This window comes from Schistocerca gregaria, chromosome 7 (assembly GCF_023897955.1).
Source record: "Schistocerca gregaria isolate iqSchGreg1 chromosome 7, iqSchGreg1.2, whole genome shotgun sequence".
In the NCBI taxonomy this organism is placed as follows: Eukaryota; Metazoa; Arthropoda; class Insecta; order Orthoptera; family Acrididae; genus Schistocerca; species Schistocerca gregaria.
The window spans coordinates 233,985,351-234,005,845 of record NC_064926.1 but is presented as its reverse complement, the minus strand read 5'-3'; the positions used below and the strand labels follow the sequence as shown (position 1 = coordinate 234,005,845).

Sequence of the window (20,495 nt, the reverse complement as noted above, 5' to 3'; positions counted from 1 at the left end):
GTATTTCAAATTTCTAACTTGAGTGAAGGAGATGAAATTTATTTCAAGCTGGCACAATTATGATTTTCAGGGTGGATCCTTTACCTTGTAGGAATCTGCAGCTGTCACAGCGAAACTTATTTATATTCTACCTTACCCAGTGAGGAACCTCAATGTTCAAGCATTGAAGAATAAAATTCTGACAGACATCATCATCATAGCATTGAGAATAGGAATAGTCTCAAAACTTCCATTATAAATTTAAGGAACGCGCACATCGGTTTGATATGTAGCTTTCTGTTACAGGATCTGCGGACTTCTTTGGTCTCAACCACTATTCTACTTATCTGGTAACGGATGGTTTGTCTGGCCAGGAACCGTCCATCCTGCATGATACGGGAGTAATCAAGACTGTAGACCCAAGCTGGCCCGTGTCCGCATCTTCTTGGCTGAAGGTCAGTAAGTGTGATATAACTTGACAGGTGAGTGACTCCTATCACACAGAATCAATTCGACGAAAAAGTGAGAGGGGGAGGAATGGAGCGATGCATGAATGATTGTTTAACGCTTCTTTGTGCCCTGTAATTAGTCTGATGTTCTTTTTGTGATCGCTTTGGGAGCGATAGGCAGGGAGTTGCTCAGTGCGTTAACCGTTAGGTTGGATCAGCTCCCTGGTCCTAAATCGGTACAAATCGGTAGAAGTCGGAAGGCTTCGGCCAGTAGACCTTTTTCTTCAGCCAACGTTACGTAGCCGATAACTCTGAATGTGGTAACCTCCGTTGTTAACGGTGTTACAGTGTTGTCCTTCACTCTATTTCGTTTGTTTGCTTGGGTCAAATGAACTTTCCAAACTACCAATATAGGACGTCGCTTTCGTTCAGTATCGTAATTATGATGCTGCGTGGGACGTCATACAGCGCAAACAGAAAGAGATCAGAACACCGACATTTTTATTTTCCGTCTATATTATTTTTTTAGAATGTGGGTTATGGTGACGGACTGATCTGTAGTGTAGCTCGATATCGAGGGGAGGTTGAAAGGTGACAGTGGGTTTTGAGTTGCCGAAGCTAATGAATATGAGTTAGAAATCTGAGAGACATTGCTAGCAGAATGGGCCCAGGTTCGATTCCCGGCCGGGTCGGAGAGTTTCTCCACTCCAAGAATGGGTGTTGCGTTGTCCTTATCTTCTTGCCATGATAACTAACAGGAAAATGTCTCAGTCGTGTGTAATTTCGTACCAGGGTGCTGCTTCGCCCTATTGACGTTCTGAATCGTCGAACCACACTGTCGTATCTTACACTGTCGAGGTAGCTTTATAGGCTCGTCCAAAAGCCAATAAATTAAAAAATAAATAAATAAATATGAGATATGATGGCACACTTATACTTACCGCAGCCTGAGGTATAAGTGAGGTTGAAATCTGACTGGCTGTGAGTTGGAAAAGGGATATCAAACGCGTCAGTTGAGCCGTTTCCTTTCTTATCAAAAGTATACAGAATTGTTACAGTTAGCACTGTCATTAAACATGTCAGTACATAAGACGATGTCAGTTTCGAGGTCGGAAAACATTTACGAGGTTTTTGTCTCTCGTGACTTGTGCTTTCGCGGAAGCATGAAACGCATGTTAGTGCGCTTCGCACTGTTGCAGGCAGGTAGGTCTTTTCGCCCCCGCACGACAGCGCACTCTGTGGCGGTCTCTTTGGAGTCCGGTTTGCTTCCTCCGCTCCACACAAAACCTCAGGAAGTTGGTCAAGTTATAGTTTACACACCGTAGTGTAGGCTTCTATTCTTCACTTGCAGCTGTTTCTTGAAACTGTGCGCTGACTTTCGCGGGAATACTATGCATTGCCTTCAAGCATCCGCTTTGAGACCATGAAGAGGTGTGTTCCGTTGCTCGCTTCTAAGATATCTGGAATCGATTTCGGCGACCTTTTCCCCTAACCTACCTCGGTAGTCATACCGAGGGAGAGTGACCGACAGTTTACGTGGAATCCGAACCAGAGTCTTCCTTGCTTATCTTCATATCACTCAGAGGTGAAGGCTACCATAAAGACTGAAAAGTTCCACTATCTGGCGGGGATTCCTTATGTGTCATTGATCGCACTTTACCATTAGACCACCAACCCCTAAGGCATCTCCGTGAGACTCTCCCGTGGGCCAAACAACAATTCGACCTGCACTACTTCGTATACTTTCAGTATCCTGTGTTAGTCCTACTTCGTACGAGTGTCAGCCCCGCATACTGTCCTAGGATGGGTCGCATGAGCATTTTATAAACAAGCTCTTTTGTAGACTGATTTCATTTCCCCAGTATTCTAACACCGAACGGAAGTCTGTCACGTGCTGCATGTACAACTGAACGTTGTTATCATTCCATTTCACACGCCTACAAATCATTAAATCTGTATTTGTATGAGTTGACCCATTCTAATTGTGACTCCTCTATGCGGTAGTCACAGAATACTACAGTTCCTCATTTTATGAGATACACAATTTTACTTTTCTGAATATTTAACGCAAGTTGCAAGTATTTCAATCTCTTTTAAATCTTATCACGATCCTATAGAATATTTGTGCACTTTCTTAGTATTTTTTTCCAAATAACGGGTGGTTATAATTGAGGTGCAGCTACTCAGTGAGGTCCATTGTGGGTGGTAATTATCGTATGGCTGCGAAACTTGGTAGACGTGCAAATGCGTTAATGCGGAACCGATATATGACGAAAAAAATTAGTTCCAATTTTGGTCACCAGGTGAAAATCTGGCGCGGTACACTGTTTGTGTGACAATATGATATCCACACTATCAGTTGACTAACTGTAATCGAGAAGTGTAACAATGAAAGAGTATAGCCGACCGAAAGGTCTGAGGAGAGGTTGTATGTCATTAAATGCCTTAAAGGAGATGATAATGAAATTCGAAAACACGGATAAGCTTATTCTGGCACCTGCAAAAGGAACGCGCCCTATCCCGGTGGAAGTTATTAACAAGGTTGCTACTGCTGTAACTGAACATTCAGTACGTGTCGCAGGTAGTTCTAGTGCTCCGGCAGTGTCACGAAAATTGTCCATCCCGTGGTCAACAGTATGAAAAATTTTGCGGTCAACAATACACTAACACCCGTACCAGGTCCAGACGAAGCAGCAAGTGAAACCTAACGATGCGCAAAACGATCTGAATAAGCTCTTCGGTTTCTGGCACGGATAGGAGGTGATGATATGTGGCCGGTCAATATTCTGTGGAGTGACGAGGCACATTTTACGCTTTACGGTGGAGTGAATACGCGGAACCGCCTAATTTGGGATATTGAGAAACAAGCGTACGAAGACCCACTGTACGCACTGGATATGAATGTGTGATATACAGGATGTTCCATTGTTCTTGACCCATCCAAATATCTCACGAAATAAGCATCAAACGAAAAAACTGCAAAGAACGGAACTCGTCTAGGTTGAAGGGGAAAACCAGATGGCGCTATGGTTTGACAGCTAGATGGCGCTGCCATACGTCAAACGGATATCAACTGTTTTTTTTTTTTATAGGAACCCCCATTTTTATTACCTATACGTGTAGCACGTAAAGAGATATGAAAGTTTTAGTTGGACCACTTTTTTCGTTTTGCGATAGATGGCGCTGTAATAGTCACAAACGTATAAGTAAGTGATATCACGTAACATTCCGCCAATGCGGATGGTATTTGCTTCGTGATACATTACCCATGTTAAAATAGACCATTTGCCAACTGCGGAAAAGGTCGATATCGTGTTGATGTATGGCTACTGTGATCAAAATGTCCTAGGGGCGTGTGCTATGTACACTGCTCGGTATACTGGACGACATCATCCAAGGGTACGGACCGTTCGCCGTTAGTTACGTTACTTAAGGAAACAGGAAGTGTTCAGCCACACGTGAAACGTCAACCACGACCTGCAACAAATGATAATGCCCAAGTAGGTGTTTTAGCTGCTGTCCCGGCTAATCCGCACATCAGTAGCAGAAAAATTAAGCGAGAATCGGGAATCTCAAAAACGTCGGTGTTGAGAATGCTACATCAACATCGTTTGCACCCGTACCATATTTCTGTGCATCAGGAATTGCATGGCGATGACTTCGAACGTCATGTACAGTTCTGCCGCTGGGCACAAGAGAAATTACGGGACGATGACAGATTTTTTGCACGCGTTCTATTCAGCGACGAAGCGTTATTCACCAACAGCGGTAACGTAAACCGGCATAAATGCATTATTGGGCAATGGAAAAACCACGATGGCTCCGACATGTCGAACATCAGCGACCTTGGCGGGTTAATGTATTGTGCGACATTATGGGAGGAAGGATAATTGAAACTCATTTTATCGATGGCTATCTAAATGGTGCAATGCACGCTGATTTCCTACATAATGTTTTACTGATGTTACTACAAGATGTTTCACTGCATGACAGAATGGCGATGTACTTCCAACATGATGGATGTCCGGCACATAGCTCGCGTGCGGTTGAAGTTGTATTGAACAGCATATTTCATGAAAGGTGGATTGTTCGTCGAAACATCATACCATGGCCCGCGCGTTCATCGAATCTGACGACTCCGGATTTCTTTCTGTGGGGAAAGTTGAAGGATATTTGTATCGTGATGCACCGACAACGCCTGACAACATGCGTCAGCGCATTGTCAATGCATGTGCTAACATTACGGAAGGCGAACTACTCGCTGTTGAGAGGAATGTCGTTACACTTAGCCCTATTGCCAAATGCGTTGAGGTTGACGGTCATCATTTTGAGCATTTATTGCATTAATGTGGTATTTACAGGTAATCACGTTGTAACAGCCATTCATTTATCAACTAATATACTGACATCATTTGTATGAAGCTGTTTCACGGCTGGCATTGCATTTCGCTGAACCAAGACTGAATATTTTGTATGCCTACTGTGGAGAGAACAGAATACCAAGATTACATCCGTTGCGCATCCAGAGAAAAAAAAGTATTTCGTTGTTTATTTGCATAATTTTATCAGTTCATTGCACAGGCCCATAGAACTCGGTTGAATTCGTTATAGGAATTACATACTGGTTTTCCAGATTAAGTGGTTTAATTTTTCTTTGAATGACAGTAAAAGTGATTAAGCACACCATTTGCTCTACGACACATCACACAGTAAATTTGGATGGTACAAAGTTATTTGTAAAGAACGTTACCATCGACTTATCAGTCTGATGTTACAGATCCTATGGACTGGATCTATACGCTACTTTGGCTAGGGAGGATGCAGTAAAATCGCTGTATCCTCTCCTCAAGTGGGATAGTCCACAACTGTTGTAGCTGTACCTTGCTATCACTCATACTGGTACCGGGACAAACCTGACGTCCGTGCTAGTCCCGCACGTGTTATATTGGGGACAAATCTGGGGATCTTGCTAGCTATGAGAGTACCTCAGCATCACACATACAGTTCATACAGACAACTTCTTGAATGGACAAACATTGTTTATTGAAAAATGCCAACTTCATAAGTCGCATGAGAAGTAACATATGAGGACGTAGGATGTCCGAGACGCATTGCTGTGCCATTAGAGTGCTTCAGTCATTACCAGTCTTGACCTGTAGTCACACCGGCTGTCTCCCAACACCGTGACACCGGAAGTAAGTCCGTTGTGCGTCTCCAAAACGGTTGGAAGTATGAGAGCTTTCTACAGATTGGCGCCGTACTCGCTGACGCTGGTCATCCAGGTGTAGTTCGTAACAGCGATTCATCTCTGAGTATAAAGCGACGCTATTAAGCGGCTATCCATGCTTCCCTTTCACAGCACCATTCCAGAGGCAGCCGTTTTTACTCTGATGTTAACGGCAGTCTACGCGTGGGACGGCAGTTCCTCAGCCCGCTGCTACTGGTCTCCGATCAGCAGTGCGGGATAACACATAATTTTGCAGGGAGTCCCTTTATGGTCCTCAGATGGGAAGCGAAGATGTGAAGGGCTTCAGATGTGCCTGTTGTACAATACGGCGACCCTTCCTTGTGGTGGTCGAACTTTGTAGACCGGAAGTTTGACGACGACTGCGCCGGTCCTCACGATCCCTCAGTCCGACTTTCGGTCACTGTCTCATCTGAATGGCCCACAATTCTGGGTACTGCACGACTTGACCAGCCAGCTAAATGGAGATCCACAGTGAGTCCCCGTTCAAACTCTGTGAAGTGCCGATAAAGTTGTCTCACACAGTACGATGCATCTCACTTTCCTTTATAATGATCACTCAATTGTTCATGCAACGTATACCGTACCAGGCCTGGTGACAACTCTAAACGCGAATGACACTAATGCATTGTGGCGACCGTTTCGTTTGTCAGAGAGAATTGCAACTCATCTGCGTGGAGCAATCCTACCTAAATTGTATTGAAATGACAATCATTTGTGTATCCTAGCATGGTGTACTCTTTATTCCTTACCTCCTTTCTTCTTGGTGCTATACTTTTGTCATAGGAAGAATGAGAAATAGGTTCATTTTTCCTTGCAAGGATTGTTCTGTCCGAGTCAGTGAGAATCACAATGAAGCCTTCATCATAAGAAGTGTTCTCTATGACTTTGTAATTCTTTTGATATCCATCGACTGTATAAAAGTGACCACTTGCCATGTGTTTTGTACGTTATCCCGCAATCCAAGCATGTGAGAATGTTGCAAGGCGCATTTTATGAAGGAGAGCGAGGAACCAAAAAACTGTTTCCGCGGTTTCAGGAACCAGCAGGTAGAATACCTCCCTGACGAAGAAAATCTTATTTCCTAAGTTAGTTAATAATCAGTGGCTACATATATCTACAGCAATATATATCCTCCAGTCACACCTCAGAAGTCCCGTCCTTGCACAAGTTTAATTCTACCACAACACTGAGGGAAGCGTTCGAAAGTTATTTTAGATATTATCGAGAATGGAGGAATGGAATGCAGTAATCTGAGGCATTATTATAGCTTTTTCGTACTAACGTTTCCCAGTATTGGTCGGATGCTTGAGAGGAGCGAAAACAAGGAACTCTAGAAATCACACGGTTGGTTATTTCCGAATTTTTCCAGTCAATCGAAGAAACATATCATTCTGAAGGAATATTGAAGTTTTTCGCTAACAGCTGCAGCAAAATATGTAAAAGTAAAAAAACATTCATGATTCGTCTCTTCAAGACCAAGCTATTTGCGCTTAAAAACTTACATCGGTGTGACGTTTAAATGGCTAAATGGCTTCCTTCCAATCAGTTTCAATATTTAGGACATTTAGAGAACAGAAGACGTATTGAAAGCAGACCATGTTTCAAAAAGTTCATCTCTTTCCACGCTTAACTATTTTATGTACAAAAAGTGGCATTGGTGTTTAATTTGACTCAGAAACTGGCTTCCTTGTAATCAAGAAGTAAATTTCGACTTCGGGAACAGAAGACAAGTGATGTGTCAAAAGTTCATCTTTTCTTTCTTTTCTTTGTGGATAAATCTTGGAAATAAAAAAAAGAGAAGATGGATCAAATTCTTTATGAAATTATTTGCGTAAGACGAAGGAAGTAAAACAGATTAGAGAATCTTCTGAAATGCTGTTGAAAACTGTTCCAAACAGTGTACAGGAAATGAGGTTCCAGTTGAGAATTTACGATTCAATTTTTACCCTACAATCTTAGAACTGTAAAGAATGCGAGAGGATATTTCTCTGGTGGATTACGTTGACCGTGAAGTCTGCATTTATGTGCCCTTTACTATTTCCATCGTCTATGCTATAGCACGTTTATGTATGCTTAACTTCCTTACAGAGCTACCTTCCATACAAATACCTCATGAAAAGAAGTCCTAAACTTTTAATTTACATTCAGTGTTAAGTATTTCATCTTTTTCCAGATTTTTTTTCTTTCTGTTACCAGTCGGCATTTTCTGTCCTCTCCAAGTCGACCATCATCAGTTCTTTTGCTGCCCATCTACTACTTTTAGCCTCTCATTTTCTAATCCATTAGCCTCAACTCGTTTCATCCTTCTACACTCCATCAGTCTGGTCTTACTTATGTTGATGTTCATCTTTTGCCTTCTTTTCATTTTCCATTCCACTCAACTGGTCTTGGGCCCTTTGCCATCTCTGACAGAATGACAATGACAACAGCCTCGCGTTTTCCTACATTCCGGAATTCTAATTGATGTTCCCCAAGGACGACGTTTTCGAGTTTTTCCACTCTTCTGTAAACAATCCGTACGTCAATTTGCTATTGTTATTAAGCTGATGGTTCGGTAATACCAACATCTATCGACACCTGCCTATTTCGGAGCGGGAATTATTACATTTTACTTGATGTCTGAAAGTATTTCGCCTGTCTCATGCCCGATGGAGAAAGTTTTTCTTGGTCGGTTCTCTCAAGTACCTCAGCAGTTCTGAAGGAATGCCATCTACTTTGGAGCCCTTGCTACGACATAGGTCGTTAAGTGATTTTCCAAATTATTGCCACAGCATCCTCTCTCCCGTTTCATCATCATCTACTCCCTCTTCTCTTTCTATCAAACTATATTATAGTTTATCTCCCTTATACGGACGCTCTATAATTTCCTTAATTTTTCAACCTACTTTGCTCAGTAAGAGCTTGCCATTTGGACTTGAAGTATTCATACAGATGCTTCTCTTGTCTCAAAGGCTTCCTAGCCTCTTGAGTTTTTCCGTAGACATATCTGTTTTTGCATGCATGCTTCCCAAGCCTTGCTTTTTTCATCTAGCCTCTACTGCTTGTCATTTTTCACTTCCTGTCAATCTCATTTTTATGATTCTATATTCCCTTGTGCTTGCTTCATTTGGTGCATCTTGTATGCTACATTACAACAAACGGATTCATTACCGTTTGAATAACGAATCAGCCGTGTCACTTACATGCACTTTTTTATGATTGGCCTTATTCCGATTATTGGCAAACACCATCTGAATGAAGAAATAAGCACATTTTGTAAAATATATTCAAAAATATATAACAACAACCTAACCTTACTTTGATTCATTTTCAAATACCGTAGTACCTCCATTTCACTTGCAAGCAGGTCCTTATGATGACGAGGACCATCGCAAATGCTCTGTTTCTGTATTGTTCGCCTCCATCCGAAAAGGGGATCAGCAGAGAAAATATCTGCCTATTTAGGAATCAGTTATTCACGCGCACTGAAAACGGTTGATAATTCAATTAATGTTGTTCTACTAGAGATGACTGAAGGCCATCAGCAGTAAAATTGTGGGTCACTCTTGGAAGACAGCTCGTTCGATTTCAGGTAAACTCCCCTAACACAGTTCATGGCACGATTACTTAGAAATCTGGGACAAACGCTTCCACAAGTACTCGACAGATTCATTCAAATAGAAATCGCTCTCAGATCGCAATCAGATGTGTCTCACATGTTTTCCCCAGATTACTTATTTAATAAGAACGATATGCCTCTCATAACCGTCCAGTGCAGCTGCTGATCAAATCACCCGATAAACATTTCGTAGCACTTCAGGTGAAGTTGTGTGTGAGATAAACTGTATCTGAAAGCAAAGAAAAACCCGTCTCTCTATCTCCAGGAAAATATTTGATAATTGTCTTGTCTCTTGAAACACTCGATTAAGTGATGGAAGTTTACAGCTAGATTGACATATAGCAATAATTTAGTACTGTGGTGAGCAGAAACAGATTTATCACTTTAGTGGAAGCAGTTCTTCATAAGAATGAACACGTCGCTCTAGATAAGAGTACACATTGAAAGATAATCATGTGAATTCATCATAGTGGTATCGTAAGTGGACTGAGCGCTGGCAAACCCAGAAGTCTCGATACCCCTCTAGAGCTGCCGTACCTTACTGATACTGAATGTATTAGAGCTTAAGGCACTCCATAGTACGCCTGATGCGACCTGTAGAATTTGACTTTGGTGAACGGGTAGCATCACGTTGTTCTCCAAATCGTACTTTCGTTTAGTTCAGGAACTTATGAACATATTTTAAAAAAAGGAAAATCTCCGTTTTCAACCCCCTCCGACCTATTCCACAGGTCGTAAATACACTGAGGAGCGAGCACGCATGCACCCGACTCGTGTCTGAAATACTGCTGAAGGGAACAGACGCCATGAATCCTGCAGGGTCTCGCTCCGTCGGCCGTCGTAATTTAATATATTATTATTGTTATTATTATTATTTGATTGTTGCCGACTTACGTGGTGGGCCTTGTTAAAAATGATATTTCATTCAATTTTGATTTACGATTAAATGTTTTTGTAAAGTTCTCCTTTTTAACAATATTAATCTTAAATTGTTTGTTACGTTAATGAATGTTAGACTCGCTGAATCTGAAAACATGAGCATATAAGCTGAACAATGTAATAAACTTTTCATTTTAATTTTCTCGACTAGTCAGCTCACTTTAAAGCAAAAGTCTTTGGTTATTAATTACAATTGCAGCCCACACACGCGCGAGAGTATTTTTTCTTACCTCCGCTAACCATTGTATTGTAGTCGGAGTCCTGGCTCTGGCTCTCGGCTATGGTACTGAAAATAAGAATCTTAAAGCTACGTATTTTCTGCAACTTCGTGAGGCTCTGGAGAAAAATGTGTATTACGTTAATAGCGGGCGAGTTGGCTGCATCAAAAAAATGGTTCAAATGGCTCTGAGCATTATGGGACTTAACATCTATGGTCATCAGTCCCCTAGAACTTAGAACTACTTAAACCTAACTAACCTAAGGACATCACTCAACATCCACCCATCACGAGGCTGAGAAAATCCCTGACCCCGCCGGGAATCGAACCCGGGAATTCGGGCGTGGGAAGCGAGAACGCTACCGCACGACCACGAGATGCAGGCTTGGCTGCATCGGCCACTGCGATTGTTGTACTGTAAATTACTTGAATGCAGGTTAATTCAAGGAAGGCGGACATGAAATCGGGATCACCTCTTACAAATTAAAAGTGCACAATAATATTAAATCAATATATTATCTGCTTAATTCGTACAAATATGCTTACATTTACCAGCACTCGCAAGATGTCCGTCTACATACAACCAAGACAAGGCGAGAAGTGAAGACGACTAAAAAAATTAGCAGAAGAGCGTATCTTGTCGCCTCTTTAGATCATTTTGTTATATTTCTTTGCACTCGAAACTTACGCAGAGAAATTATTATTTTACGGGTACATTATTAAAAGAATCTGTATCATTTAAGTTTAAAATGTCTCTTCTTTACAAATACTGTTTTTTAAGTGTTTTCTCATTACCTCACTGGGGACACTATAAGTGCCATCAATAAATCAGTAAGAATACGAGTGGGTGGAGATCTCTTCTGAACAGCACGTTGCAAGGCATCCGAAATGTGCTCAATAATGTTCATGTCTGGGGAGTTTGGTGGGCAGCGGAAATGTTTCAGCTCAGAAGCGTGTTCCTGGAGCAACTATGTAGCAATTCTGGGCATGTGAGGTGTCGCAGTGTCGTGCTGGAATTTCCCAAGTCCGTCGGAATTCACAATGGACACGAGTAGACTCAGGTGATCAGACAGGATGCTTATGTACATGTCACATGTCAGAGTCGTATCTAGCCGTATCAGGGGTCCCAATGCACTCCAGCTGCACACGACCCACACCATTACCGGCTTCAACAGTCCCCTAATCACATGTAGGCTTCAACAGTCCCCTAATCTTCGTGGATTCATGAGGTTGTCTCCATACCCGTAGGCATCCATCCATTCGATACAATTTGAAAAGAGACTCGTCCGACCAGGCAACATGTTTCCAGTCATCAACAGCCCAATGTCGGTGTTGACAGGCCCAGGCGATACGTAAAGTTTTCTGTCATGCAGTCATCAAGGATACACGAGTGGGCCTTCGGCTCCAAAAGCCCATGTCGATGATGCTTCGTTGAATAGTTTTCACGTTGACACTTGCTGATGCGCACTATTTATTTCTACAGAAATTTGCAGAAGGGTTGCACTTCTGTCAAACTGAATGATTCTCTTCGGTCGTCATTGGTCCCGTTCTTGCACGATGTTTTTCCGACTGCAGCGATATCGGAGATTTGATGTTTTACCAGATTCCAGATATTCATGGTACAGCCGTGAAATGGTCGTAAGGAAAAATCCTGACTTCTGCGTCGTAGATGCTATGTCCCATCGCTCGTGCGCCGTCTATAACACCGCGTTCAAACTTACCTAAATCTTGATAAACTGCCTTTGTAGCAGCAACAACCGATCTAATAGCTGTGCCAGACACTTGTTGTGTTATAGAGGCGTTGCCGACAGCAGCGCCGCATTCTGCCTGCTTGCATATCTCTGTAATCTCTGTACTTGAATATGCAAATCTATACCAGTTTCTTTGGTGCTTCAGGGTAATTCGATGAAAGCGAATTTCATGACATTAGCTGAATATATACACAGAGTGAAGCGAAATTTGCGGACTCGGGCTTCGCAGCGCGACTCCTCATATGCCAGCGGAAAAAAATGTCTGTCACAAAATTTCGCCCGGCGGGTACATCCGGCAGAAAAATGACGTTAAAGAGTGGCAGTCTGGCAATATTGTAACCACATGAATGGTAACTACCTCTGACAGCACATTTTACTTGTGCTGTGCAGTTGGTGCAGTGGCTAGAGTTTTGGGTTAGCATGCAGGTGGTCGAGGGTTCAACCTTCGATTAGGGCGCATTTTTTTTATTGACTAATTTCGTTCTGACATTTCATACTGAAATGAATATCGTTTCTTATGTCACATGTATCCTAAATTTGTAACCTTGCAGGCCGGAGTGGCCGAGCGGTTCTAGGCGCTTCAGTCTTGAACCGCGCGTCCGCTACGGTCGCAGGTTCGAATCCTGCCTCAGGAATGGATGTGTGTGATGTCCTTAGGTTAGTTAGGTTTAAGTAGTTCTAAGCACTAGGGGACTGATGACCTCAGAAGTTAAGTCCCATATTGCCCAGAGCCATTGAACCATAGTCGTTACTAACTAGTCCTCTGCAAAAATGTTGCAAGTTTAATGTCCGCATAACTATCAGAATTTACAATTTTTTTCAAAAATAGTGGTCCAATAATTCGTATTGGAATAATTGCACACCACAGTGCTGTTTCCACCTCGCGCAAGTCTTCTGATATAAATGAGAAATTGCAGATCTGCGACTCCACGTATCCCAACGAATGCCGCCGTACCTTATCCGAAAAGGAAATTTCTGGATCAGCCACTCCATCAAGCGCCGACTGCAAGAGTGTATTGCTGATACGTTCGGCCACCATCTGGAAACGAAATGACTGCACTAACTGTCTTTGAAAACTTTTGTTTGAGATTCTGCTTGCTCTGGGGGATGCCAATGGCAAACGAAAACTCCACTCTTTGTCCATGATGAGACCGGTGGACCAGTAATTGCTGCCGTAATTACTGAATCCCGCTTTGCTAAGTTACCGGACAGCCAGGTGCTCAGGAAATCAGATGACGACTTTGACTGGTGATCGTAGGAAACAGCGACTATTACTGTTGCTAAGAAAGTCGACACCAGAAGTATAGTGAAACACAGTTTGCACTGATGCTGTTACTGGGTGAGAATTGGCAATTTGGAGTGCAGCTCTCATGGCTTGATCAGATTCCAAAGCCCCGCTGTTACTTCTCTACCAGGAGCTGGGCGTGTGAGTACAACACGGAATAATGATTCCGCCCACTATGCACCACACTATTTAAAAGAAAAATCACACCAGCTTGCTAAGCCTTGAAAGTCAAGAGTCCATGCTGTATTTGTTCACTTACACTGTCAGTGCAATGATTAAATTTGAGCCTTGTTGCATGTACTTGGGTTTGGTGACTCCTAAAGGCCGCAAACAAACCACAAACGTCAGGAAATTTCAAATTACTGCAATCTGAGACTGGGCGCAATTTGTACATCTCTTTGTACAGTTCATTACTAGAACTGATGTACAGGATCAGCTACGTGTCTTGCCTTGCAGAGAAGAACGAAACGAAGTAAACTGACCTCCCAACTCTCGTTTGCCTTGTCGGAGCAGATAAATGAAAGGAGAAAGCAATGATCCCGCAGCCCAGACTGTTGTTGGTTTTGCACCGACTGTAACAGCAACGTCTGTTGTGGCTCTTGCTGTTTATGAAACTTCTGCTACAGCAACTTTATAAAGTCAACACCCATGTTTCATACTGAGTAGTTACACAGTCAGCACTCCTCTGCCTTATGCGGCACAATTAAAACCCCGTTTACGATCACTCGTACTAACAGTGATGCAGAGAGTGGTAACACAAAGGCGGTTCCTGTGGGCGATGACGGTGTAGTTCACAAAGTGAACGGCTAGCCAGAGGCAGAGTCCAGAGCAGTAAAAATTGTCGAAAGTGTGCGCAAACAGTCCAGGAACAATTCGTGTCGAAAAACGTAAACCCAGAAAAGGTTAACTACTTTGCTATCAATGGCGCGTATCGAAGGTTTCAGAGCAGAGTTGTGATCTATCAAAATAACGGTTCTGTAGTTTTGGTGCACTACGTAAATGACGCAGTAAATTTCAGTATTACCGGTCGTAATGGTAGTATTGGAAGGAAAAGAAACATAAATAAGAAAGACACTCTTTGATATGTTTTGTTTGGTTGTTTGTTTAGCACATAATTATAACCACACATAATTCAGCGTTAGTCCGCTGTGTATTTTATATCCTTATCCTTATAGAATAAGTAATATAAATTAGTTGATTGTGTAACTTATGTACTCCTATATAAACCAAGCAATCATTTTTGTTGCAAGTACAGTTTACACACACTAACATAAAAATTATATATATAATTATTGTTGTTACTTTGGACTCAATAGAACGTTCTTTATCATTATCAAAGACTTCCCTGTTATCCTGATAAATGCGAAAGCTGTTTATAACTAACAGAAATACGATTTACATAAGTTCGGATGTAATGAAGAAGTAGCGATGTTTGGTATATTTTTGTTTTGCATCCCTTTTTTTTTTTTTTTTTTTTTTTTTTGCTTCACAGCTTTTTTGAGGAAACTGCGCTTTCTAACTCTATGTGGTAAATGTGAGGTCGGCAAGACTCAGCGGAGCAGCGCCTCTGAGGAAGTCCAGCGTAGTCCTGGACGAAACGTAAGGAGCAGAAACGTTCTTGGACCACGACCTCACATCCCAGAAAGTATATCAACAGCCATGTCACCCGGTCGTGAAAGCCTTCATTCTATAAATGTGTATTGTTTTCTCTATTTTTACTACAATATCCCTCATGTCACAAATCGAAAATTTTCGAATAAGACGTAAACTACACACTGACAGTTTCAATTTTGCTATAGGTACCGTTTACTTTCAAGTCGCAGACAGGATCATAACTATGTAGACCAAAAATGTTCTACAGGTTATCCAATCCTTTATTTATCGTCACTCAGTTTCAAGAGGGCTCAGTTGTTAGGGAATCTAATAAGACACTGATCGCTTACGTAAAGAAAGTAATCATTATGGGGTGACGCCCACAGGTATGCAACACATCTAAAGTACAGGTAATGCGGTTATGTCCGTAACTGGCTAAAGCTACTAGGAAAACTACCGTAGTATACGCTTACTTTAGATTTTTGCCGTAGCCTAAGGTAGTTTCACAGCTCTACTTTGGAGAATAACAAGTACTGCCGGACAAGTGTGCGCCAGCGGTACTTACGGCCACCACAGCGTTAGTGAACGGGTCCACATGACAAGCCAGCAGCAGCGACCTCCCCGAGATTAAACTGCAGCCATCGTATGAAGCTTGAGTATCTCTGATCTTAGCTCCATATCGATACTTAGGGAGCGTTCGAATCACTGTCAGATACTAAACACCTCATGTCTCAACTTCTCTCTTTCTTACAAACTGCCACTGTAGAACGGAATCGTCTACAAGCCCTACAGCAGTGATTGGAATCAAATCGCACGCTCATGTGGTCGCTCACAAATCAAACCACTTCACTCACGTATTTGGCACTATATATACACCTATCTGTCATGGAATAACAGAGCTGCTATAAACAACTGAGGAATCGAACTGTGACTCTCGAAAACCCAAGTACGAATCACATATATATGCTTATTGGGAAGTACACCAGCCACCGTGTATAACGACTACACTCTTCAACAAACAACCATGGCTGCCGTTGGCCATGGGCAAAGGTTACAAGTCTTTTCTCTATAATTTTCTACATCTGCACACATACTGCACAGGCCACCGTATGTTGTTTGACGTAGGGTACCCTGTGCCACTGCTAGTGATTTCCCTTCTTATTCCACTCGCAAATAGAGCGAGGGAAAAAAGACTGTTGGAGGTCCTGTACGGGCCTTTCTGGATACAGACAATATTCGACTGCTTCTCTGGCCAGCACGTTCTCCAGATCTATCACCAACTGAAAACGTCTAGGCAATGGTGGCCGAGCACCTGGTTCATCAGAATACACCAGTCACTACTCATGATGAACTGTGGTATAGAGTTGAAGCTGCGTGGGCAGCTGTACCTGTATACGCCATCCAAGCTGTGTTTGACTCAATGCCCAGGCGTATTAAGGTCGTTATTACGGCCAGAGGTGGTTGTTCTTGGTACTGATTTCTCAGGATCTATGCACCTACACTGGGCGAAAATGTAATCACATGTCAGTTCGAGTAAAATATATTTGTCCAATGAATACCCGTTTATCATCTGCATTTCTTCTTGGTGTAGCTATTTTAATGGCCAGTAGTGTATATGCTACCGTACGAGCCCTAATTTCTCTAACCTTTTCTTCATGGTCCTTACACGAAATGTACGTTGCCGGCAGCAGAATCTTTCTACAGTCAGCCTCAAAAGCCGGTTCTCGAAATTTTCTCATAGTGCTCCTCGAAAAGAACATGGTCTTTGTCCCACTTGTGTTCCTGAAGCATCTCCGTAATACTTGCATGTTGCTCGAATTTACTGGTAACGAATCTAGCAGCCTGCCTCTGAATTGCACCAGCTTCAAATAATCCGATCTGGTGCGGATCCCAAAAACTCGAACAGTTCTCAACAATGAGTTGCATTCGTGTCCTACATGTTGCGTCCTTTACAGATAACCACACTTTCCTAAAATTCTCTCAATAAAAAGAAGTCGACCGTTATCCTTCCATACTACAATCCTGAAATGCTTATTCCATTTCATATTGCTTTTCAACGTTATGCCTAGACATTTGATCGAATTTACTAATGCAGTACTCGAACGTTGTGGATTTGTTTTTCCTATTCATGTCCATCATCTTATATTTTTTCTAGATTTAAAGGTAGCTGCCATTCTTCACACCGACTAGAAATTTTGTTTAAGTTATCTTGTATCTACAGTCACTCACGGTCGATTGAGCTACACTGAGAAGTACGACAGAAAAGTTATGAAACTGGTTAGAAAAACTCGCTTACAAACATTTTTAACCAACTGCAATGGTGCCCACGTTCAAAATAATTCCATTGTGTCTGCACACACTTACTCCACCGGTGTTTCCAGTGTTGGTAGCGTCTCTGAAACTCATCTTCCTGTGTATCAGCAAAAGCCTTTGCTACAGCTGTTTGAGTATGCCGAACTGTTGCAAAGTGGTGTATTTTAACGAGTGACTTACTAGGAGCAAAATAAATGACTCTAGGCCATGTCGGCTGAATAAGCAACTGACTTTGACTTTAAAAACTTCCCAGCAAACAATGCAATATGGTATGGTGCATATTCGTGATCCGGGATTAGTTGTTAGCTATTTGTCGACGAACACAACGGGCCCGTTTAAAAAGTATTTCCGAAATATCTTGGTAGTAATACCGATTTATTGTGTGGCCTAAAGGCAGCAACTCTGTACACAATACACGTGGAGTCAAACACACCAGCATTCATTGCCCCTTTGACTTCTACACGCTCCGTCTCTTTGGTCTTGGCGATTCTTTTAACATAAATGCAAATATTGACGTTTGGTCTCGGAGTCGTTCTGGAAAAACCAACTTCATTACCAGTGATAACTCGCTACAGTAATTTTGGTCTGTGTTCAACTTCTTCCTATAGATCAGCAGTCACAGTCCGCCCTCGAACTTTTTGGGAACTATTTTGACACAAAGTTTTCTCATTCCCAGGTTCAAATGGTTCAAGTGGCTCTGAGCACTATGGGACTTAAAATTTGAGGTCATCAGTCCCCTAGAACTTAGAACTACTTAAACCTAACTAACCTAAGGACATCACACACATCCATACCCGAGGCAGGATTCGAACCAGAGACCGTAGCGGTCGCGCGGTTCCAGATTGTAGCGCCTAGAACCGCTAGGCCAGTACGGCCGGCTCATTTCCAGGTTTTACGTCAGAATCAGCCGAATAGTTTCCCGATTAATGTACACTAGAACAGTTTCCCGATAAATCTACAGTAATTCTCACGGTTAATCTACGGCCAGCTCGCACCGTACCACTCACCCTGGGTATGTTGTTATCTGTTCGTGCTATTGACGGTCACCCAGTGCGTTGTTCATCTTCGACATTGACTCTGCCTTCAGAAAGCATTCCGTGCCAACTAAACTCGTGTGCCCTAGATAAAACTCAGTTTCCAAAAGCCTGCTGAAGCCTATCGTATGTTACTGAGGAATTCTCACAGACTTACATACAGAAAAAGATGATATAAAGTTGCGCGATATTCCGACATTCCATTGGTAACGAGCAGTAAACACAGGATTTCACTCTTCAGTTTCCTACACCTCACTGAAACATTGTAGGTGCACGTCACTTATGGCTGTAGGAAAAGGCCAAATTCACACACTTCCTGCGGTAACAGGCTGCACGATTTCCACCCTAGGGACTTCACTGTCGCGAAGTGTGCGAAGGTGAAAGATACAGAGAGAACAATTCTCTCCTGATCTTGGAGCCCAAATATTCCATTCTCTTCGTCAGTTAACACGTTAAATAGCAACAGACTATGTAATGGCCTTAGTGGTTCGTGCACTGCAACGGTTATTGCATGAGGAGAAGTTATAATAAGACAAATAAACTTTTGCTACTTAGCTTGAAACATCTGATTTATGCAAAGTGGTATTTGAATATTCCATGAGATGTATTTAGCGAAGAGTTATAGGGGAACAGAACACAGGAAGGTTTGGTAATTTGAACGGTTTCTATGTTACAGGTCGTTCCCTGGGGTTTCCGTAAGCTGCTTAACTGGATTGCAAGAAACTATAACAACCCACCTGTTTTCGTAACTGAAAACGGTTTCTCAGACAGAGGAACACTGAATGACACGGACCGCCAAGAATATTATAAGGTGAGTTTTTTCAGTAACATAATGCACTTGTGTTTGTTGGTGAATTTTAAAGTCGTCTTTTGCATGGTCAAGATTTCTCAGGTATATTGCAAATTAACTGTTGTTTTTACTGATGCATGAGCGTTATACGTGTTACAAAATATATGTGTACATTAGGAGCAAAATATGTAGTTCCATGCAGAGCTTATTGGTGTACAAACACTTTCTTAAATATAGGCAAATGTTTCTCCGGCTGGTTGTTATTATTAATCTGAAACTTCTTGTCACGCTAAAAAAAAAATTCCATCATTTTTCCGCAGCAATACCTGGCACAATTGCTGATGGCCGTAAACATCGACGGAAACAACGTCATTGGTTACACAGCATGGAGCTTAATGGACAACTTCGAATGGATGAGCGGCTACACGTAAGTACTGTGTATGTCAAGCCTTTTAGACGGCATTCTTCGCATTAGTAATACTTCTCTGTCCACAAGCAAGATTCCTTGGGAGCGGCAAAATACCACATGTTCCATTTTTTATTTTTCTGTTTTTTTTTCAGTTTCGTAACGCATCCCGCAACAAGAAGTAAATCTTTAGACATCTCAAGAAACCTAATTACATTCTAGAGAAGTAGAGAATTCCATTCGGGGAAGGCGGTAGGAATTGCCTCCTCAAGCCCCCTGCTCTTCACTCTAACCACCCCCCACAAACACACACAAATCCTCCAACTTGCGGACGCCGACGTTCAGGGTCGTCACATCTAATGCAATTTCTTTGCCTGATAATATATATATTGGCAAACTCACTTTAGTTCTTGCCATACTCATTTTCTATTTGTTATAGGGAATATTGTGTTAAGAGCAAAGATGTTCTCAGCGAGGAAAATTCAAGTCTTCAACTGTTTTAGTAATATACGTAGAAACCAAGAAGAACTTTCGCCAGAAAGAAGGTACAAAGAATGTAATATTTAACATGGCATTATAGTTCTGTTAGAGACAGCAAAGGAGTTCGAAGACTAGTTGGACGGAACGGATAGTTGTCTTGAAAACAGATTACAGGTCACCATCAACAAAAGTAAAATAAGTGTATTGGAATGTTGTCGAATTAAATCAGAAGATGCTGAGGAAATAAGATTAGGAAATAAGACACTAAAATTAGCGGATTAATTCTGTTATTTTTGCACTGAAATAACTGATCATGAAATTTTTGGCACAACCTATCGGTTGATAGGACACATCCCGAGGCATGAAAGTGTCGCCAATTTGGTAATGTCGGTAACTGTGTGGGATAAAAGTTG

The 20,495-nt window shown here is 42.1% G+C and overlaps 1 protein-coding gene across 1 annotated transcript in view; it reads left to right on the top strand.

Moving 5' to 3' along the window:
* LOC126281951 (myrosinase 1-like) overlaps window positions 1-20,495 on the top strand; it is a 108,521-nt gene that overhangs the window by 71,958 nt on the left and 16,068 nt on the right. The window contains exons 8-10 of the mRNA XM_049981313.1: window positions 286-434; window positions 19,083-19,217; window positions 19,517-19,623. Of these exons, the coding sequence (XP_049837270.1) occupies window positions 286-434; window positions 19,083-19,217; window positions 19,517-19,623 (391 nt within the window). The remainder of the gene's footprint in view (window positions 1-285; window positions 435-19,082; window positions 19,218-19,516; window positions 19,624-20,495) is intronic.